Here is a 21,670-nt window from a genome sequence, read left to right as displayed (position 1 = left end):
ACGGGAAGTTTTGTTAGGACGACCGGACTACCGGGCGTCACGTCATAACCACGGGAAGTTTTGTTAGGACGACCGGACTACCGGGCGTCTCGTCATAACCACGGGAAGTTTTGTTAGGACGACCGGACTACCGGGCGTCTCGTCATAACCACGGGAAGTTTTGTTAGGACGACCGGACTACCGGGCGTCTCGTCATAACCACGGGAAGTTTTGTTAGGACGACCGGACTACCGGGCGTCTCGTCATAACCACGGGAAGTTTTGTTAGGACGACCGGACTACCGGGCGTCTCGTCATAACCACGGGAAGTTTTGTTAGGACGACCAGACTACCGGGCGTCTCGTCATGACCACGGGAAGTTTTGTTGTCCGACAGTTTTGGAATTGATGTTACTTGTGAGTGAATGTTTGGCAGTAATGTCAATTAAGTCGATCCGGACATTACTGGGTGTTTTATCGACACCATTGCTAAGTTTAACTGTGATTCACGTGTATATCAGATTCATGTATATTTAAACGGCGTATTCTCGTTAGTGAATTTCAAAAGTAAAGTTGCCAGGAGCGTGACTATAACGTCCCAGATCCGGACAACGGATAACGGCTCCGGACCATTACGTACCGAACAACATACCCGAGGGACCAGGGTCACCAATGACCATTGATCATTTAGTGTCCAGTGTTTAAAAGTATGACTACATTTGAGACTATTCCATTAGATGTGGCCTGCTGATAATTCTATTACAGCAAAACTTGACTGACCTGTCCCGAGTAGTCAACTACATGTACGTGGTCAGAGGAGACGAGACCTAGCGGAGGATTCAGAACAGGTCCAGTTTGACCACAGAGACAGATAGTGACCTTATCGGAATGATAACTTGATAGGGATGGCAAATTTTATGTCAAAATATGCCACGGGATGTGAACATTTTATGTGTTTATTTGATACATAATTACCTGCCACTACACATGGCTTCCCTCACATAGACACTCGCTATCTGCAATATAAATGACGCTCCGCATTGTTTTGTGGGGTAGGGAAATAATAAGCGGACAGCTGGCATATGTAGATAATCGTCATGGGAAACGTTCCTCTTCATCACACGGTCCTTTTTCCTGGTTTTATACTGCTGAAATAAGATCAAATGTTTCACTTTTTTTTGTAGCAAATGAAAGTCCGTTTGATCAATTTCAAGAAAAAGTGATTAAAATAAGCTTGCTTGAAGAGGGGACGCATCGTCAACCTATTATGCAATGAACCGCTTCGAAAACGTTGAGAAATAACAACTACTTTCGGCTTTAAATCGAATGGCGCGGGGTTGCACGCTATCATGGCCGAAACGGGCTGTTGGTGCATGCATGTATCGTAACTCTTCGGTAAACATATAAGGAAGGACCAACACAAATAAGATCATTGAATGATTAACGACATATACACTGGTAGCTCTCTAGTCCTGGTGGGTTGTGGTAGCTCTCTAGTCCTGGAGGGTTGTGGTAGCACTCTAATCCTGGTGGGTTGTGGGAGTTCTCTAGTCCTGGTGGGTTGTGGTAGCACTCTATTCCTGGTGGGTTGTGGTAGTTCTCTAGTCCTGGGGGGTTGTGGTAGCACTCTAATCCTGGTGGGTTGTGGGAGTTCTCTAGTCCTGGTGGGTTGTGGTAGCACTCTAATCCTGGGGGGTTGTGGTAGTTCTCTAGTCCTGGTGGGTTGTTGTACCTCTCTCGTCCTGGTGGGTTGTGGTACCACTCTAGTCCTGGTGGGTTGTGGTAGTTCTCTAGCCCTGGTGGGTTGTGGTAGTTCTCTAGTCCTGGAGGGTTGTGGTAGCTCTCTAGTCCTGGTGGGTCGTGGTAGCACTCTAGTCCTGGTGGGTTGTGGAAGCTCTCTAGTCCTGGTGGGTTGTGGTAGCACTCTATTCCTGGTGGGTTGTGGTAGTTCTCTAGTCCTGGAGGGTTGTGGTAGCTCTCTAGTCCTGGTGGGTCGTGGTAGCACTCTAGTCCTGGTGGGTTGTGGTAGTTCTCTAGCCCTGGTGGGTTGTGGTAGTTCTCTAGTCCTGGCGGGTTGTGGTAGCACTCTAGTCCTGGTGGGTCGTGGGAGCACCCTAGTCCTGGTGGGGTGTGGTAGCACTCTAGTCCTGGTGGGTTGTGATAGCTCTCTAGTACTGGTGAGTTGTGGTAGTTCTCTAGTACTGGAGAGTTGTGGTAGCACTCTAGTCCTGGTGGGTTGTGATAGCTCTCTAGTACTGGTGAGTTGTGGTAGTTCTCTAGTACTGGAGAGTTGTGGTAGCACTCTAGTCCTGGTGGGTTGTGATAGCTCTCTAGTACTGGTGAGTTGTGGTAGTTCTCTAGTACTGGAGAGTTGTGGTAGCACTCTAGTCCTGGTGGGTTGTGGGAGCACTCTAGTCCTGGTGGGTTGTGGTAGCACTCTAATCCTGGTGGGTTGTGGGAGTTCTCTAGTCCTGGTGGGTTGTGGTAGCACTCTATTCCTGGTGGGTTGTGGTAGTTCTCTAGTCCTGGCGGGTTGTGGTAGCACTCTAGTCCTGGTGGGTCGTGGTAGCACTCTAGTCCTGGTGGGCTGTGGGAGCACTCTAGTCCTGGTGGGTTGTGGGAGCACTCTAGTCCTGGTGGGTTGTGGTAGCACTCTATTCCTGGTGGGTTGTGGTAGTTCTCTAGTCCTGGTGGGTTGTTGTACCTCTCTCGTCCTGGTGGGTTGTGGTACCACTCTAGTCCTGGTGGGTTGTGGTAGTTCTCTAGTCCTGGTGGGTTGTGGTAGCTCTCTAGTACTGGTGAGTTGTGGTAGTTCTCTAGTACTGGTGAGTTGTGGTAGCACTCTAGTCCTGGTGGGTTGTGGTAGCTCTCTAGTCCTGGTGGGTTGTGGTAGCACTCTAATCCTGGTGGGTTGTGGTAGTTCTCTAGTCCTGGTGGGTTGTGGTAGTTCTCTAGTCCTGGTGGGTTGTGGTAGCTCTCTAGTACTGGTGGGTTGTGGTAGTACTCTAGTCCTGGTGGGTTGTGGTAGCACTCTAGTCCTGGTGGGTTGTGGTAGCACTCTAGTCCTGGTGGGTTGTGGTAGCACTCTAGTACTGGTGGGTTGTGGTAGTTCTCTAGTCCTGGTGGGTTGTGGTAGTTCTCTAGTCCTGGTGGGTTGTGGTAGCACTCTAGTCCTGGTGGGTTGTGGTAGCACTCTAGTCCTGGTGGGTTGTGGTAGCACTCTAGTCCTGGTGGGTTGTGGTAGCACTCTAGTCTTGGTGGGTTGTGGTACCTCTCTACCTACCCGGTTAGCCGTGTCGACGTACTATCGGTATAGATGGCTTTACGAAATGAGCAACGACAGCTATGAATAATTCATAACCTGGCACGTGCTTTTTTCAAAGACCGGAAAGAGATTTTATTTGATGTGTTTAAACCAACATGAATTTTTTATCTCTAATTACCAGTGTCTTTATTCTTACAGCAATTCATTATTAACAATTTCTACCTAAACTCTCCACTTCAGTACTGGAAACTAAAACAGGCTCCGTAAGTGTTCACAGGCATGTTACGTCACACCGTTATCCAAGAACCAGCATAAACCATCAGCGGTTCGTGGACTAAATCAGGCGGTAAGTTGTTAGGTACAGTGTTATTGTCTACCGTCGACAGTTGCTACTCCGGTGTAACCATTCCAGGCTAGTATACAATAGTCCTTGGATTGTGCCTTTGTTTTTCATCCCTGTCTGTTACACTAGTAGAGTTCCCACAATGGGGTCCCGTGAACACGTTTCCCGGACCAAGGTTTAAAAGTTGATTTTAGTCAATTTGAGGATGCTGATTAAAATGAGTTTGGGTGAACCTCGTGAAAATGTGGGCTAACTCGGTCAGACGCGAAAATTCAAAGTGGCCGTCACCAGTCGTCTGGTATATAAATATCTTTGCTTCTAAATGTCCGTTTATATGATTTTTGGGTTTAAATATATGTTTGAAGGGTCAGGGAATTTATTTATTAGTATAATAACTTGATAAAAGTAAGCGCTAGAACGACAAATGGTCTGTTATGTTTTTGCTATCAAAAACAGGATATGCAAAGGAAAAGACCAGGATGAAAACCTTAATGGTTTGGATTCAAAACTTTCATCTTTAACCAGTGTAAATAAGATAAAACAACCATTGTATGAAATGTTTGGTCAATGATTTTGTTTATTTCGGGTTTATCGTCCTTGCATCAGCCAAGTCATATGATTGGTTTTGTTTGTTTTTAATTAGTTGAACGTCCTATTAAAAGCTAAGGTCTTTTAAGGACGTGCCTCTATGGGCGTTGAGTAAGCGTGCATGTGTGTATGTGTGCCGGAGACAGGGTGTGTTGGTGTACTTGCCTCCTTGTGATAGCGCGCATCTGATGCCGATTTTATAGTGCTATCTCACTGAAATACCATGCCAAAGACACCCAGCACAGCATTCCGTCTGGTCACATTATACTGACAACGGGGGAACCAGTTGTTGCCATTTTTCTAAATGCTGAACGTTAAGCAGGGAATAACAACTACCATGTTTAAGGACTCTGGTATTTCCAGAGCTGGGTACGGAACCTATGGCCTTCCTCACCTGGGCGAACGTTGTAACGTTCAACGTTAAAGCCAAAAGTGAGGTGTTGCCAAGCAAGGCACAAAGAAATAAAAGTTCGTCAGAAAGAGAAAGTAATATAATAAAAATCCCAAATATTGCAATGGGTGCAGCAGATTTATTTTGGTCGCTTTTATGTCCCCAAATAGAGGGCACAAAAGTAAATCCCCAATGGTTGATAGGAGAACGGGTGTCTAGGTAGTCGCCGCCACAAACAGCAAGTTGTTAGAAAAGAAAGAAGACAGGAAAGGAAGGAAACGAAAAAGATCTAAAGTGCTGTAATGGGAGACGCAGATCATTTTTTGTCTCTTCCATTTCGCCTTCGTAGAAGACACGGACGAAACCCCTCAATTCTGCAGGGGCTTCCACATTAGTCGCCTCTTATGGTCATACAGTGGGATTCAGCAGACCTGTTCTTTTTCCAAACTACACTGGTTGTCTGGTCAATGATACATGTAGAGTTTTAGTCACCATCTTCCTCTTTATCCAGAGTCACTACATATAACTTCGTCATCATTACTTTCATCATCCTCATCATCGTTCAAGTATATATCCACTCATGAGTCATGTTTAGCTTACTAATTTTATCATTGTAGATGTGTCGAACAGTGAATGTGGACATTTGCTGAAGAGCCTCTTGTGTCACTGGAAATGCTTCGCAACATCTTTCAAAAGATTTTAATCAGCACCCTCAAATTGACTAAAATCAACTTTCAAACCTTGGTCCGGGAAAAGTGGTCACGGGACCCCATTGTGGGTCAAAAGTTACGTCAAGCTTTAACTGACGGCTATATGGTTCAATAGTTATAACGTCAGCCGAGTTAGCGTTAACTAACTGTTACATTGTTCTAAAGTTACGTCAAGCTATGACTGATGGCTACATTGTTCAATAATTTAACGTCAGCCGTGTTAGCGTTAATTATTACACCTCTACTTTATTTACTCTATATAAAAGTAATTGGATAAATCGAATATATCCCCACTTTTGCCTGAGTGTGTTTAAGTCTTGTGTGTTAGTCTGTGAACTAAAACACACCTACACTCGGGGGTTTCCGCCGAGCCAATCAGGCGAGAGGTGGGCGGAGCTTGTTACCGAACTCGGCAGTGACGCGTGAGGTGGGCGGAGCTTGCTGCCGAACTCGTAAGCATTTGGCTCCATTGCCATCAAAAGGGTATTTGGGACGTGAAGCTATACAGCTTATGGTTTACAAATATTTTCTAGTTAAAACTATCTCTCCAGTGTGTATCGGTATAATAAAACGGTTAAAGTATGGGGTTGAGGCATATATAGCAAGTTTATGGGGTTGAGGCATATATAGCAAGTTTCTGGTGTCCCTTCGGCTTCGCCTCGGGAAATAGACCTGGTCTCGGGACACCAGAAACTTGCTATATCCCTCAACCCCATACTCTAACTGTATACTGTTACACTGTTCAATACTTGTGTGACACTGTTCCAAAATTACGTCAAGCTATAATTGACATTTTCATTGTTGTATAGCGTCAAGTTAATGATTACGAACTGTTAAACACTTCAAAAATTGTGAAATGTCGAGTTAGTATTGACTGTGAGCAACACATTTCAAATGTAACGTTCAAGACGTTTACTGACACTGTACACAAAGGTAACGTACATAGCGTTTACTGACACTGTACACAAAGGTAACGTACATAACATTTACTGACACTGTACACAAAGTTAACGTCGATAACGTTTACTGACACTGTACACAAAGTTAACGTACATAACGTTTACCGACACTGTACACAAAGTTAACCTTTACCGATTGACACTTTGTTTAACATCGACGTCATATTAGCGTTAAATGAGTGCTGAACTGTTCAATAGTTTGCGCCAACATAGCTGTTACGGCACTGTTCAACAGCTAACGTCGTTTAAGTAGTTATCGACAGTCACACTGTCCAACAGTACTGGTAATGGTCAGTTTAATGTTAACGGCTAGTGACGGTCTTAAAAGCTGTGTTATGTTTGTTTGTGTCTTGCGTCGTATCAACAGCTAGATTCAAAGGTTTGCAAAATGATCTTTGTAATGAGTCTATGGAAGGATTGCGTACTTATTTAAAACTAATTATAATCTACATTATTTTGTGTTAAGACATCAATTTTATCAAAACATGACATTTTGAACACAGTCCCGGATGAAGCTCATGCAATTGAAAACAGTCTCTCCTTCATACCGTCCTTAGCCATTTTGAACACGTCTGGTCTCTCTTTCGTAGGGTCCATTTGGAACGTCTCCCCTTCATACGGTCCTTAGACATTTGGAACACGTCTCCCCTTCATACGGTCCTTAGCCATTTGGAACACAACACAAGAACAAATCATTTTATATTTCATATTTTATTGCAACATAGTTTAATCATAATCATGGAAAAATAGAACAGCACAGCTGTCGGACAATGTCAGAGATTTGTGTCACATGATAAAATAAGGGGCAGAACTTAAGCTGCAAGGGGCAGGGCTTAATAGGAACATTACAAAAGGTCCAAACATAAACATAGCACCAATCTTTCAATCAATCAGGGCCTTGAGCACCTTGTATCTGTAGTGCAGTTTCATAGTTTACATGATATTCTACTTCACCGCAAATCATATTGAAGACTTGGAGAGTTTATCATCCTAATTTTTTTCCAATGATATCAAAAAGTTGAGTGGTAGCACTAGTCTAATTAACATGCAAAATGAAACAATGTTAGGTAACAGTCAATGGAAGTTATAAGATTTAATAAATATTTAATGAGTATTTAACTTGTTTTATTTTTAATCAAACTGCTATCAATTGAATCATATTCTTTTCTATCTCAACCTTGAATGTTTTGTACCATTCATTGTGTTTTTTTCTCTCTCAACTAAATCGTTTCATGCATACATCCACACCTGGGTAACACACACCAATACATCCCTACCTCACTTATACTGTACCATCCACATATATACAGACATTCCCACATCAGTTACACTATCAAATATAATGTTTATATTATCACAATTTACATATAATGCTTTCCATACTTGTTTAAAACAACAAGAATAAAAGCTACAACAAAACCAATGTCAGTGACAGTGTTCCTAATAAATTCAATTATCGTACATTGTAAAATTACGTTTTTAATCATTTAAAATTTCATATCTAATTTTATCTTAAATTAACTTACAAGGTATGAATTGCTAGTTTGAATTTGTTTCATGATCATTTTAATTCATTGTTAATACATTAAGCCACCAATAGTTTTCCAGTTATTCAAATCATATTTGAAGTTTTTTTGTGAGAAACATAAAATACTATTTGAAATTGGTTTTTTTAATATGAAGTGAGAAACATAAAATACTATTTGAAAACTAAATGAACCTCTATGGTGTACACATGTGATCAATCAAATAGCAAAGCATTGTGGGAGACTAGACAAACACATGGTATCACAAGAATTCAGAATGTCCAGTTAACCATTGACAGACCATCAAATCCATATTTCTATGTTATTTTCTTCCTCTGCAACCATATATATATATATATGTATATAGTATTTATAAATTTGTCCATGTCATTTTCCAATTTGATAAAATCTGATCATCTCATAAAGATTATTCCATCAGTCAAACAAAAACAGTAGGCCTGTGTTTCAGGGGAAATCCATTTTAAAATTTATGGATGAAAATATCTTAACTCGTTTTATAATTACCCTTAAAATTACAATAGTGAAATATATACTTCAGGTTGAGCTGATTTCGTGTTAAGTTTCAAAAGATTTTTTCTCAAATTTCTTCTTTTGAATGGTTGTTATACTGTCCCTTATTTCTAACCCCTCAAAACTGTGACAAAGTCCAACCCAAAACAATGGACAGTAGGGTCTACTGGGTATGTGAGGGGTGGGAGGTTAACGAGCGCTAGATGCCACACCTGTATTGACAGGTAGGGTACGACTGAGGACCAACAATTGGGGGCTGTCACATGCTCACACACATGTTATAGTAACAGATATGTAGGTAGATTGCATGTCAAAGTACCATAAAACAGCTAAAGTAATCAATGTACAGGCCAACAGTCTTTAGCATGGTCCCACTAGGCTATCTCTGTCCTTCATAAAATACAAAAATAATCTCAAGGCCAACTCACAAACATGGAATTGGTTTTGAGCTTCTTCATGGTAACATATACATTGTATATCCCACAAATGGACGGCATTGCTGATACACAAACTTACACAACGGAAACTATGGCAACATTTGCATGACGCTATGTGTAAAACGTGAAGGTCAAACTCCATTAAAATGTTCAATCTAAAATGTGTATAAAATCACCAGTGTCTTTTGATTTGTCAGTTTTGTAGAAATATACACTATGTGTCCTCTGCTGCCATTGGATGAGATAATGAGACTTTCAATGTAACAAAGTTTCTCATTGGTCTCACACATATGAAGGTGACCAATCACTCGGCTTCTGTCTTGTTGTGTCACTACCTCTGACACCGGTTTTTTGAGCACTACTTTGTAAATTGTGTTTCCTCTCAAAGTTTTCTCGAGGCGTTAAATGTTTGAAGTCTTTTTGTTTTGAGGATAAGGAGTATATGTCGGAGACTGGTCGCGGCTTCACCAGATCTCCCTCCTCTTTATCTGTGGGGGAGCCACATGTCAGATAGGATGTGGAGCCTGACGACGACTGGTAACCATGGTGACTGTTAAAGTTGTAAGCTTTAGCATCATCTGAAATTCAAAGACATCAAAATTACAATAATGAAGTTTGCAGAATTATCTGTCAAGATAAATGAAAATATTTCAGATTTAAAAGTTGATGACAATAACTTGGCTATTTTTTTTTAATAAAATGTAATCACCTTGACTGAATTGAACAAAACAATTATTTTTCCCCCCACATTTTCTTCAGAAATATGTTCCACCATGAACAACATTGATCTGTCAATTTTTTAATTATTCGTATATTTGGGTAGAGAACAAATAGATGTAATGGTTATATGATTGTACCTGGCATATTGGTACAGCTGGGCACGTCCATATCACTGCCACCACGGCCACTGTCACTTGTAGTCGTCTCCCCCGACGTGTCACTTATATCATCATGTGGCGACTTGACATTTAACTAAAAATAAAACAGTCGAGTTATGATTTTGTGAGTTATAATTAATTATAAGTGGTACTATTGTAAGTGCTGAAACACTGACTACTTTTCATCAGTTGACAATTTTCCTAGTTCATCATTTCTAACAAAAATCACATGGTCTGATGACTCAATCTAAGCCAGTAAAATAGCAGTTTGTTAGTTGGAAAACTTCACAAGGTGTTCTTTTTTTATGTTATAAATAAGTCCGAAATTAGGTTGAGATTAAAATTGTAATTGGTAAACAGTCCAACTATTGTTCCTGGGCAGCCAGGAGTGACGAGGCAATTCCTACACTGCACACCCTATTGGCTAACTGCCTATTACTCATCAGGACTGGTCAGCTGGTCACTCTGGCTTTGACCCTAGGTTGGACACAGGTCAACCGATGAAAGGGATGTCCATGATTTACTGGAGGATTTCTGACCAGTGACAATGGTGTAGGTTATGGGGTTGGTGACAGCCTGACTCTACAGGGAGGGTTTGTGTGTACATATCACAGCCTGTCCCTGGCTTAATGACTAACACAGTTAGAACAAATTCTAACAAATAACATAGTTTTGAATTAGGATATCAAATTTTACAATATTGAAACCGGATTCTTGACATTTCCGCCTTTGGCATATGCTATGTATCGATGGGTAGCATTTTTTTGTTTGAGAAAGCATCACAGGTAATGGACTTGAAAATGACTTTGTTCTCGGCAAGTAACCAACTCAAACTGTGACAGCTATTAACTGCTATTTTTGAGTTTTGTTCAAATGTCATCCCTAAAACTATTGGACATCTTTTGATATTTATTTTTAGAAATTGTTTTTAAAATCAGCAGTGTATGAAATAAGTTCTTTTCTGGAGACAGCCAGCTAGAACTAGGGACTTCATCTTTTAAACCAGTTTGACCAAATGATTCTAAATATTTATTACTTTTTCCCCCATTAAAACCAAATTCTATCCAATTTGGTGTTAAGGCTAAACACTTGTCAAAGCTCTTGCCCTTGCTGTTGTCCTAAGATATTGTACAGTGTTTTCAATGTATGAATTTCGCCTTGCCCAGTGTCTAGATGGTTGATTTTGTGTAACCTTTGAAGAATTTTGTACTTGCCGTTTCAAGAGATTGTCCCATGTTTTCAATGTGTATCTTTTTAAGATTTTTGTCCTTGCCCAATGTCTAGATAGTGGTAGTTGATAGTGTGTAGTGTTTTCAATGTGTACCTTTTTAAGATTTTTGTCCTTGCTGGTGTCCTGGTTCTGTATTAGAAGCTGATGAAGATGTAGGGTCTGAATGGTCTGGGGGTCGTAGGTCACTGAAGGCTGGAATGTCTTCATCTTCTCTGCATGCTGTCAGGAAAGATAAAAAGTTTTTGTAAACTCAAAAATGGAAATTATAATCAACAATTCAGCACTAAAACAATCACTCAGCACTACATCAACGTTTTTCATCCTAATCGCAATAACCGTTCATCAGCAACCCTGAATCACAACAAACTTTGCGTTCAACACCAAAGCAACCATTACGAACTAATCAACCTTTTAGCTCCGATTTTGAACTGGCAATGAAAATGACAGAATGTTTCATGAACAAAATCCATCGAGTTAAGTTATATAAAAATGTAGGGAGAATTATGTAACACTTTATGGCCATGTTTAAATGTTTAATCACGCTGACCACACAGAAGTCCATCTCCTGCTAGTTCAAACACTCTCCAGCCATTACTCTACCATTTTAATTGACACCCAAGAAATTCTGTGGTGGATCGTGTTTGGTATTTGGGTGGCTAAACTAACATCCTCGGCCATTTAACAAAGTCTGAGTAAATGTTGACTAAGTAATTATCATGCTAAATATCGCCTTGCTCTGTACAGAGGGTTTAAATGTATTTAATTTTTAGAATTTTAATATTTTCAGCAAACAGCTTCAGGAAATGACTTTGTTATTTTGGTCTTTTAAATCTGAATGTTCTACAGTGAAATCAGGTGAAATGGGAAGCTCATTTAAACGAAACAGCAGTGTAATGCAACATTTATAAGTATGTAATAATCCGAAATAGAGTACAAGTCAAATGTATTAACTACGTACAATACAATGTGAGTGTCGTGATGTTGACACACGCCACAACAACCAACAAACATGTGGACCAAATAGCAACACAATTTCACCATGTCTGTGAAAAAAGCTCTCCTAGAGTACCATTTATATTATTATTTAATAACTATTCAATTACACTATTAGACTTTTTTTTAGTAATATTAAAACCCTATTTTGAAGAATTCTGTCAGAATTGAAACATATTTCAATGTGACTATAAGAGGAGAGTATATAAACTAGAGAGAAGAGTGTTTTCCTGTTGACAAATGACCAGTTTATGATATTTAAGATAGTTCTGACAGGCACTCCCTGAAGGCTATGGGTATTCCCTGGAGCATGGGATTGACTCGGGGTTATTTGTAAAATTACTGGTAAGATAACACCACTAAGGTTAGATTGTTATCTTAAACACTCAAGTCATTAAAACATTCAAATTTCGTACAGGATATTTCCTTCTATAATCTTTCCCTAAATTATCAGGTTTTAGTTAATGACTCACCAGGTGTAACACTTTAGCCTGGTATCTAGAATGATACTGTACTATTTTGAAAATATATGCCATGCACTTCTTGTTAACTGACATACCAGTAGTCTTTTTGAAACAATATTCTACGATCCCATTTTTTACTTACAATGACACTCATGGTTGTGACAAGCGTCACTAAAAGATATTGGACATTTTTTACTCGTCACACGAGCTAACCACAACATCCTATACCCTGTATAGCTTGACTGTGAACACCAACAATAGCTGTTACACATGCGTCATGCGATGTCAAAGTTCAAATTCTCTCCTTTTTATTTTTCTATTGTTGTGTTTTTTGACGTTTTACAGATGTTCCTCTGAATCATTTCAAATCCTACGAAAAATTTAGTGATTTATTTTTTATTTTTTAAGTTTTTCTTACACGATCAGCGAAGGTTAACTTTTAGGGTGAATGAAGGAAAAAGAATGTCCTTTCAAAATCTTAACACTTGACCTTCAATAGAATTCAAAAGTTGCACCAACATGATTTTATCTAGGTTTATAAACAGTTTTTGTATGTTTATCTTTCGTGTGTCGACCACACACACAAGTATTCATTATTGTTTACGATCATTCACCCTACGTTGATTTAAGAAAATATATCAATTTATGTCTGCGCAGTTGATTTTGACAAGCATTGATAGAAATTAATTAGCCGGAAGCATTCATTGTACTTTAGGTGTAAGAATTTCATTATGTTTGGGTATTTAAGGTTGATATGTGCGTTATATTTACATGGAGTAATACAATAGTGTGGCCTGTCAGAAATTGCATGTGTTTGGCCCTTAACGCCTAGTCGGGTCGAAGTGCACCCCAAGGGTACAACACCCGACACGTTAAAACAAGGGGCAGGTTAGCTAGGCCAGGTATCACTAAAATCTCCTGTCCGCCTGATCAAATCTTGTCAACGAAGCAGGTACCTGGGGTTATAAATGACCAGAGGTAAATAAGGCATACCTGTTCTTACACCTGCCCGTGTACATGTCACACCTTCAACTGTCAAACTCACACAAACATTCACACCTTCATTCACTTTAACAGATGTAAAACATATATTGAAAAGTGGTAATTGATTTTTCACATCAATCAAGTTTAAGTGTACTTTACATAAGATATTAAAACTGTACACAAACCTCGATCTGAACATGCTAGCAACATAACTAAGAATAACGTAGAAAATTGAAGTAATTCCATAACCATACATTTTTTTTCACATTTTTTGGGGGATTACGACTAATCAAAATATAGAAGCCAATGAATTATTTTTGTACTTATTTAGGACTCTTTATCATATTCAGATTGCTTGCTTTGTGCAGAAGAAATAAAATGAAATTAACTGTTTTCCGAAAGCTTACCTCATGTTTGCCGACGTTGTATGCTGACACACTTGAAATATCAAACACATTGTCCAAATCCTCATCTAAAGAGAAACTAACTTCTTTCTTCTTTTTCTGTTTATATAAATCCCCATTGCATCCCGAAAAGTCTTGTTTTTCCCCGTAGCACACCTTCCCGTTCTCAAGATACCTGGAATTCTCATTTTTGATATCATTGCTTAGTTTCCGTGCCAGTTCTTGCCGTTGATCTTTACGTCGTAAAAACAGAATGAGAGCTATAATAACGGCTGATAAGATAACAGTAAGTACAACAACCACAGCCGAAATAATAATGTATTTGTTGCCTGTGTTTTCTGCCATGTGAGCAAGAGATGTTGCATTTGTGTACACAAGAATCACGTGTAGTGAATGAGTGGTCACCCGTCGCGGGCTCCCATTGTCCTCGGCAGAAAGCATTAGACGGAAACTTGTATCCTCGGACACCATGTGAGTGTTCAGAAGGTAAAGGTCCCCAGTGTAGGGGTCAATCGAAAACAGTTGAAGGTCGTTTCCATGGCGAATACTATACACAATAGCCTTGATCTGATCCGTGTCTCTGTCAGCTGCACTAATTTTTGTGATCCAAGATGGCGTCTCTGCCAGGTATCCAATGGAAACAGTATCATTACTATCATTGGGGAAAACAAAGACAGGACTATTGTCATTATCGTCAGTAATGTGCACAGTCACAGAAATGTTTGTTTCTAGAGGAGTGTCGCCTTGATCTCGAGCACGAACATGAAAGGTATACACAGATTGGACTTCTCTGTCCAAGCTTTCCTTGGCACGAACAACTCCATCCTGATACACAATGAATGGAAGATTTCTGGACACATTACCTAACAAGGAGTAGACAACTCTGCCATTGTTACCTTCATCAGAGTCAACAGCCTTCAATTCTCCAACCTTTGTGAGAGGCTCACGGTTTTCCTGAATCATCATTTCGACCCCACTGGAATTGAATGACGGAGCATTGTCATTGATATCTGTGATGGTTAGGACAACAGTCGCTGTTCCTGTCTGCTGAGGGTTGCCACCATCAACTGCCAGCACTCGAAACGTTATTCTTGGATTGACCTCGCGGTCAAATTTCATATTTGCTGTTATGACCCCAGTGTGAGAATTGATGGCAAATTTAGAAACACTGTCGTCATGAAGGTAATAGTTGACTTGAGCATTTCGACCGATGTCATCGTCAGAGGCAGAGACTTGTGTAACCACACCTCCTGGATTAGAGTTTTCCGTGAGAGTTGCAGGGTAGACACCTTTTGAAAACCTTGGGATTCTGTCATTTTCATCTGTGACGTTAACTGTAAAGTTTACCACAGAGCTAAGAGGAGGAGACCCCTTGTCTTCACAAAGAACAGTAACATAGTAACGCTGAACAATCTCTCGGTCAAGTCGATTATTCGTCATGACGATAAAGCCTTTCCCGGCCACAGGTTGTAGAGTGAAGTTTGTATCATTGATGGTACAGGACACATTCCCGTTTAATCCTGAATCAGAATCATCAACCCGGACATGAACAAGGGGTGTAGCGTTCTTGGCAGATTCAGAGATGTTCATGACCCCGTTGTCGCTGGTGATGATGTAGCTAAGGAGGAGTTCTGGTGGGTTGTTGCCCCCGTCGACCACTGTGACAGTCACCAGTTGTTGGGTGACTTTAGCTTGGTCCCCCTGGTCACTTGCATCTACGTAAAACTGGAACACTGTACCAGGGTTGGCTGAGAGAGTTTTAGACAGGCTTATTTCACCCGTTTGCTGGCTGATAGTAAACACCTGTTGAATCTGTTCAAGGCCTTGCTGATGAGGACTGAAACGATAAGTGATCTGTCCATTTACACCCATGTCTTTATCTGTAGCCAATACCTGTAACACTATCGTACCTGCTGCAGTCTTTTCTTTGACAGACATGCTGTACTCCGATTCTAAAAAATTTGGATTATTGTCATTCTCATCTAGGACCTCAACAGAAATGCTCAGTGTTCCCGAGTTAGGTGGGTCCCCTCCATCCTTTGCCACTACATGAAACTGATAACGATTTTGCTCTTCACGATCCAACTCTTTTTTCAGTATCACTTGTAAACTGAGACTCTGATCCTGGTTCTTTGTTATTTCAAGGCCAAAAATATCAGACTGTTGTACAATTTCATAACTCTGAATTGAAAAATTTCCAATGTCTTTATCCTCAGCGGGAGCAATGGTGTACTTTGTGTCTTGATCATTCTCCGATACCTGAAGATTGAGGAAGCTGGCGGGGAACAAAGGAACATGGTCATTTTTGTCCTGTATTGTTACTTGTGCAGTAAGGATGGTGATGTAAGAGTTAGAAGCTGTCCTTACAGCCACATCAAAAGTGAACTGGCAGTTGAGCAAATATCCACAGAGTGCTTCCCTGTCTAAGACTTTTTCCAGGTAAACATTTCCAGACTGTTCTACAACGGATATGCTTTGGGAGGAAGTGCCACTGTCCAGCAGTCGAAAGGTCAACGAGTTGAATTCTGCGGGTACTACATCAGTTTTCAGAACTTCTGCATCAGACATTTTACCAATTAATGTACCGACCGGTTGTTCCTCCAGTGTAATGAATTCAATGGCTGGTAGTTCATCTTGGCCATGACAAGGGGAGACAATCCAGAGGATGAGACACACAAGGACGTGTAAGGAAGCCGCCATCATGATGATAGTCCTGAACAGCTATCTTTCCATTCTCTTAACCTGGAAAATATCAAAGGGAAATTCCAACTGAGATTCGATTCAAACACAAGACAAATCAATATCAGCTGTGTAACAAGCATTATCTAATTGACCTGTGTGATGTTTTAAGATCAAGTTCCACTAACCATGGGATCATAGGAAATGGATTAATTAATTACTGACACACCTTTCATTGAAACAGCATTATAACACAGGATTGACACACAGTATGTGCAAGTCTGTTGAAAACATTGAGTTTTAATGTAATCTTTCTTGATGACATTCAGCATTCAAAATAACTTCGAATCACAAATAAATTTCCAGATTCAATTGAAAGTAGCATAGTATTGTGTATAGATTCTTTTTATATCAAATATAAAATATTCATCACATCATAAAACATGACTTCATAAAATAAAGACTATTTTAGGAAAATCATGGACACCATAAACATTGAAATTGCTCCCGCATATATTTGTTGATCAAGTCATCAGTGAATTGAATATCATACCTGGTAAATGGGAACACATTTCAGCTAGATATTATGTAGTAGAACAAATTTAAAACAAACCCCAAAGGACACCACTAATGAGTTCACTAATGATGTCATCACCAGGCAATTCCTAGGTAGTGGATACCAAAAAATGTTCTAAGCGTGAATCATAACAAATGCAAACAATAGCAATTTTATTTTAAGTATGTATCCACCATCTATTTACTTCCTTATGTTTCATTTAACAACAGAGAGAGACATTATACAGTGACAATATTTTCAATCTACAATATTTCTTAAATTTCAAAATGCAGCATACTGGAGTTCACCAGATATCACCAACATGAAATTGTTTCAATTTATTTACTTCATTACAGAAAGGTGGAGTAAATATTCACTAAGTTTTATAATGGACATTACAACAGAAAAAGAAATTTTATTTAACAAAACAGTACATTTACCTGAATGTACATAAATCATATTTATTAAATTAATTTCTTTATAATTACAACATTATTCATTTAATGATAATAAAACATGGACAAATTTGCTATAAAAATGTCTAGAAAATTTCCATAAAAAACCCCATTAGTCTCCGGACCTTCTGTGTTTCCTTCATTATACTTACTTGAAAATTGATTAGTAACTAGAGAAATAATTCCCTTATCCATTCCTGAATTATTTAAGATTCCTGATGACCAAGTCATGCTGACCACTGTTGAGTTCATTCACGTACACACAGGGGATTGACCATTGTCTTACTGAGGGACCTGCACACTGACCACCCAATGATTATATGCACCTGTATTTACCTGTATATATTAATTAGAGTACCTGGTGTGTACTACTGCCCTGTATAAGTGAGCAGTGTATATCTGTGTAGTACTAGACCTTTACATTAATTAATACGTCCTGCCAGCAAAGTTTACTACACCATACAAATGTCATTTACCTGTAAGGCCGGCCAGGTACTAGTTAATGCTGCAGTGTACTGGACACTCACTGGTCAGTCATATAGATGTCAACTGTCCATCCCCTGTGGACTGACCACTCAGTATTGTAAGACAGGTGACACAAACAGGCTAAGAACATTGTAAGTAGCCAGTGTGTCAGTCTCTGTTTGACAAACTCTTCGCTTTTCTCCGTAAATTAATTCCCCATGGCAGTTGACATATTACATGATATTTGTGTAGTACATGCATGTTGTAATTGATTCCTCTAATTATATCTTGTAAATATACTTGTACTGTCCTCGGGATAGACAATATTGCATCATCAGTTCTATATACAGCAGTCCGATCGTGATTAATTCAATCTTATTTTATGATTCCAAAGCAATAATAATTAAAGCAAAAATTAAAGCAAAATTGAATTGTTTTTTATATGAAAAAAAATGTTATTAATATTTTCATTATCTATAGATGATTTTGAGAGTGCCAAATATCAATTATGGTAAAACAGACTTACATACATATTATGTTTTAACGCAATACACTTTGACAGTGTTTGTTGATCAAGTCATTGAATGTCCAGTATAAATTGAATATTTCCCCAATCTTATTTTTTCATCTTTACCAAAAACATCATATCCGATACTGGACATTATAATTAATTCCTGGTTTCAGTCAACTTTGATCAATGATCTAAAAGAATTGAAATAACAGCTACTTAAAACGAACAATATTATTAGAAATATTTACAGGGTTAATATGGCAGTAATTTTCAGCAATAACAAACCCTTAATTTTACACCATTAAAATTAAAAGAATAAATGACACCTTTTATCTTTTCAAAAGTGAATTTTTATACCTCACTTGTGAAAAGATGTAAAAATGTTGAATTATTTTTTCCAGCATTAAAACTTATACTTGCTTTCTATAAGATCAGTGCCTGGACAGTATAAACACAGATTGGCACTTAATATTTTTGCATATTGTTTGTGAAAAGTATGCAATAGTTTATAACAAGTTTCATATCCTGCTATTGATACAGTCCATATGATTTCATTTAATGTGTTTATTTTTATCATAACTAATTAAACATTTTCAACCACAAATATTAGAACAACAGTTATCAACTTTGTATTGAAGAAAAGAATGAAATACGTGTTATAACCCACAATCTGCAGGAATGTTAACATATCTATGGAATATAAGCTGAAAACATTTCTGTGCTCAAACAAAATTAACCTATTATCTGCAGAAAGACAATTTGACCCATTATGAGTTGTCTTGGAGTGACCTGTTTTTAGCATACCAACTTAAAGTTTTTTTTAACTAATTAAAACATTGAACAAATAGTTATTCAAAGTGAACCTGAAAAGTTGTGTAAAGTAATTTAATTAGTAAACTGACCTTATACTAAATACAACCATGGAATCTATAATTCCATGATACAAAGTATGTGTTTTAGTAGAGGTCGCCCACACTGTCAGAAATAATGCACCTCTGATGCACTGACATCTGTCATCCCCTCCTACACAACACATAAATACCAGTAATTGACAATCCATCACTGGTAACAGATTCAATCAACAGGTAAAAAAAGGTCTGTTGGTTTGTATGTATACAGAAAGCATATGTGTGTAACAAGACAGGTACACATCATACATAGGGCACCTAGCAGACCTTTAAAATTTGTGTTTGTTTGTTTGGGTTTAATGGCCCATCCACGGCTGTGGTCATTTAGGGCCATGGTGATTTATTTATTTATTTTTTTAAAACAAACATGTGAGTAGCGTAGATAAAATTAGATTGGGTTTAACGGCCCATCCACGGCTGTGGTCATTTAGGGCCATGGTGATTTTTTTTTTTTTTTTTTTTTAAAAACAAACATATGTGAGTAGCATAGATAAAAATTAGATAAAAAGGTTCATTTTAAAAGCATTCACATTGTATGTGTAAATAAAACTTGTGTAGCTATAAGTAACTAACACATCTTACTACCAAACCCTTAAAACTTGTGTAGCTAAGTAACTAACACATCTTACTTACCGAACACTTAAAATTTGTGTAACTTGTAATTTGCAAATGTAACCTTAATTTGTGTAACTTGTTAAGTTCTATTTCCTTACTGAACACTTAAATCATGCGTAACTTAATTGTAACTATTTAAGTCACACATCATACATATACCATAGGGCACCTGTTATCTTACAAACCTAGCCAACATTTAACACTCAAGTAACCTAATTGTAAATTACTTGTATAACTTTAAAGTCACACATCCATAGGGCACTGGTTATGTTAAGTTCCAGACCTAATTATATATAAAACACCTGTGTAAATTGTAACATATAACCAACTGGTATGTTCCAATTCTCACCTTGAAATACAGAAATGATAACACCATCCATGGATATCCTATAGCATGACAAAAGTCATTAAAACATGCTGTCAGCCGATATTTACACCATTACAATCCATTTCTGGAATATTTTTCACATTCCATCTTTCACGAACACAATTCAGTGGTTCGACCACATCATCATGATAACACTCTTTACATATGTCACATATGTTTATCACCAAAGTGGATGGTTTCCTTGGACAATAACTGATCAGAGATCTGGTTTATACAGGTTCCACTGATCATCAATCAGCTATATGTATCAACCAAGACTGTCATTTTTTTGCTGCTAACACAGTGAGCGTCCAGTTTAAAACTAGCCAGTACTGTCCACTTGTTCATAGTAGTCAGTCAATGTTTACTTCACACTTGACAGTTAGAAGGCAGTTAGTGGACAAATATGTGACTGACCACTTGAAATGACCATGAATGTCCCGAGGATTACGGATTGAGAACAAATATTTAGCCAGCAGATTGTCTCCCCTTTGTTGCATCTGGTATATACAAACAAGCCATAACGGTAAGGACCCTCTCCCCCTCAAACTGGATAAAATTTCACAGGTGAATGTCTACACAAACTTCTCATTTTCCATTTATAAAACTAAGTACCCACTCAGAAATGTTCCCAAGATTATTTACAAACAAAGGATTATCAACACAAATACTGAATAATAAGCTATATGTATATATCTGGTAGCCACTGGTATTCTATCACCCAGCTACCATTTACTATATGAGGAAGGCTTGTGGTTACCTATAAATACAAATTTACATAGACAGGTCATATTACTTGCAAATATGTATCATACACATATTGATATGCGTGTTATACAATTTCACTTGCACTGCTTATTTTTTTTTTCAATTTAGCGTGTACACACCAGTAGAAATGGTTTATAGATAACAAAAATGTGTATTTGAGACGAGGTTTGATATTCTATAATAAATTAATACAATTGATATCTACATTATTAACAGCTTGACTGGTTAAACATTTTAAGGCTACATAAATCAATTAATATCAGTCTCAAAAGTCTGGCTGGGACATAAATCTTGTTTGTTATAATGGTTTGACTTCAAACAACACGGTTCACTGACATTGGGAAAGGTCGCCAGATGTCATCGTGGGTCTATCACGATATTGACACATTACACAAATGTCACATCATCAACTATCCATACAGACGCTTACTTTAGATCCAGTGGTCCTCAATATGTCTCTGTAACATATTGTTGATAATACATTCTGCTAAAATATCCTGGAGAAGTCTTAGAGACTTGCTCATTGTACATGCAGTACATCCAGAAACACTTACTTTCTTTACACAAATGTATTATCCCTCAACTTGCAGGTAAAAACCGATTTGTCATAATAAACCCCCCTAAAAAAGGTCCATCAGAATGTACTTATTATATAGAGTTGTCTA

At 38.5% G+C, this 21,670-nt stretch overlaps 2 protein-coding genes across 5 annotated transcripts in view; both read right to left on the bottom strand.

Annotated features, from left to right (window-relative positions):
• Nucleotides 1-1,417: 1,417 nt before the first annotated feature.
• LOC110462681 (extensin-3-like) lies at nucleotides 1,418-5,744 on the bottom strand. The gene is made up of 2 exons (XM_021516772.1): nucleotides 5,679-5,744; nucleotides 1,418-3,256 (listed from the first exon to the last, which is right to left on the bottom strand). Exons 1-2 carry the CDS (start codon nucleotides 5,742-5,744, stop codon nucleotides 1,418-1,420), a joined length of 1,905 nt encoding a protein of 634 aa, XP_021372447.1.
• Nucleotides 5,745-7,915: 2,171 nt separating this feature from the next.
• Nucleotides 7,916-21,670, bottom strand: part of LOC110462658 (protocadherin-7-like) — a 78,726-nt gene continuing 64,971 nt past the window's right edge. For all 4 annotated transcript variants that reach the window (XM_021516728.1, XM_021516730.1, XM_021516731.1 and 1 more), the window contains 4 exons: nucleotides 13,685-16,423; nucleotides 10,930-11,055; nucleotides 9,585-9,699; nucleotides 7,916-9,305 (listed from right to left, as the gene is read on the bottom strand). In XM_021516728.1, coding sequence (XP_021372403.1) covers nucleotides 9,010-9,305; nucleotides 9,585-9,699; nucleotides 10,930-11,055; nucleotides 13,685-16,384 — 3,237 coding nt within the window. In that variant the 5' untranslated portion in view covers nucleotides 16,385-16,423 and the 3' untranslated portion in view covers nucleotides 7,916-9,009. The remainder of the gene's footprint in view (nucleotides 9,306-9,584; nucleotides 9,700-10,929; nucleotides 11,056-13,684; nucleotides 16,424-21,670) is intronic.

Source organism: Mizuhopecten yessoensis, unplaced genomic scaffold (assembly GCF_002113885.1).
Source record: "Mizuhopecten yessoensis strain PY_sf001 unplaced genomic scaffold, ASM211388v2 scaffold10821, whole genome shotgun sequence".
NCBI lineage: Eukaryota > Metazoa > Mollusca > Bivalvia > Pectinida > Pectinidae > Mizuhopecten > Mizuhopecten yessoensis.
This window is presented reverse-complemented; position numbering and strand designations above follow the sequence as displayed.

Bases quoted from the DNA above. Each gene is read 5' to 3' on its own strand.
- LOC110462681 (XM_021516772.1), bottom strand. From the start codon at position 5,744: ATGGAGCCAAATGCTTACGAGTTCGGCAGCAAGCTCCGCCCACCTCAC. The intron at 3,257-5,678 runs GTAACAAGCTCC...CTAACCGGGTAG, and splicing joins ACGCGTCACTGCCGAGTTCG to GTAGAGAGGTACCACAACCC.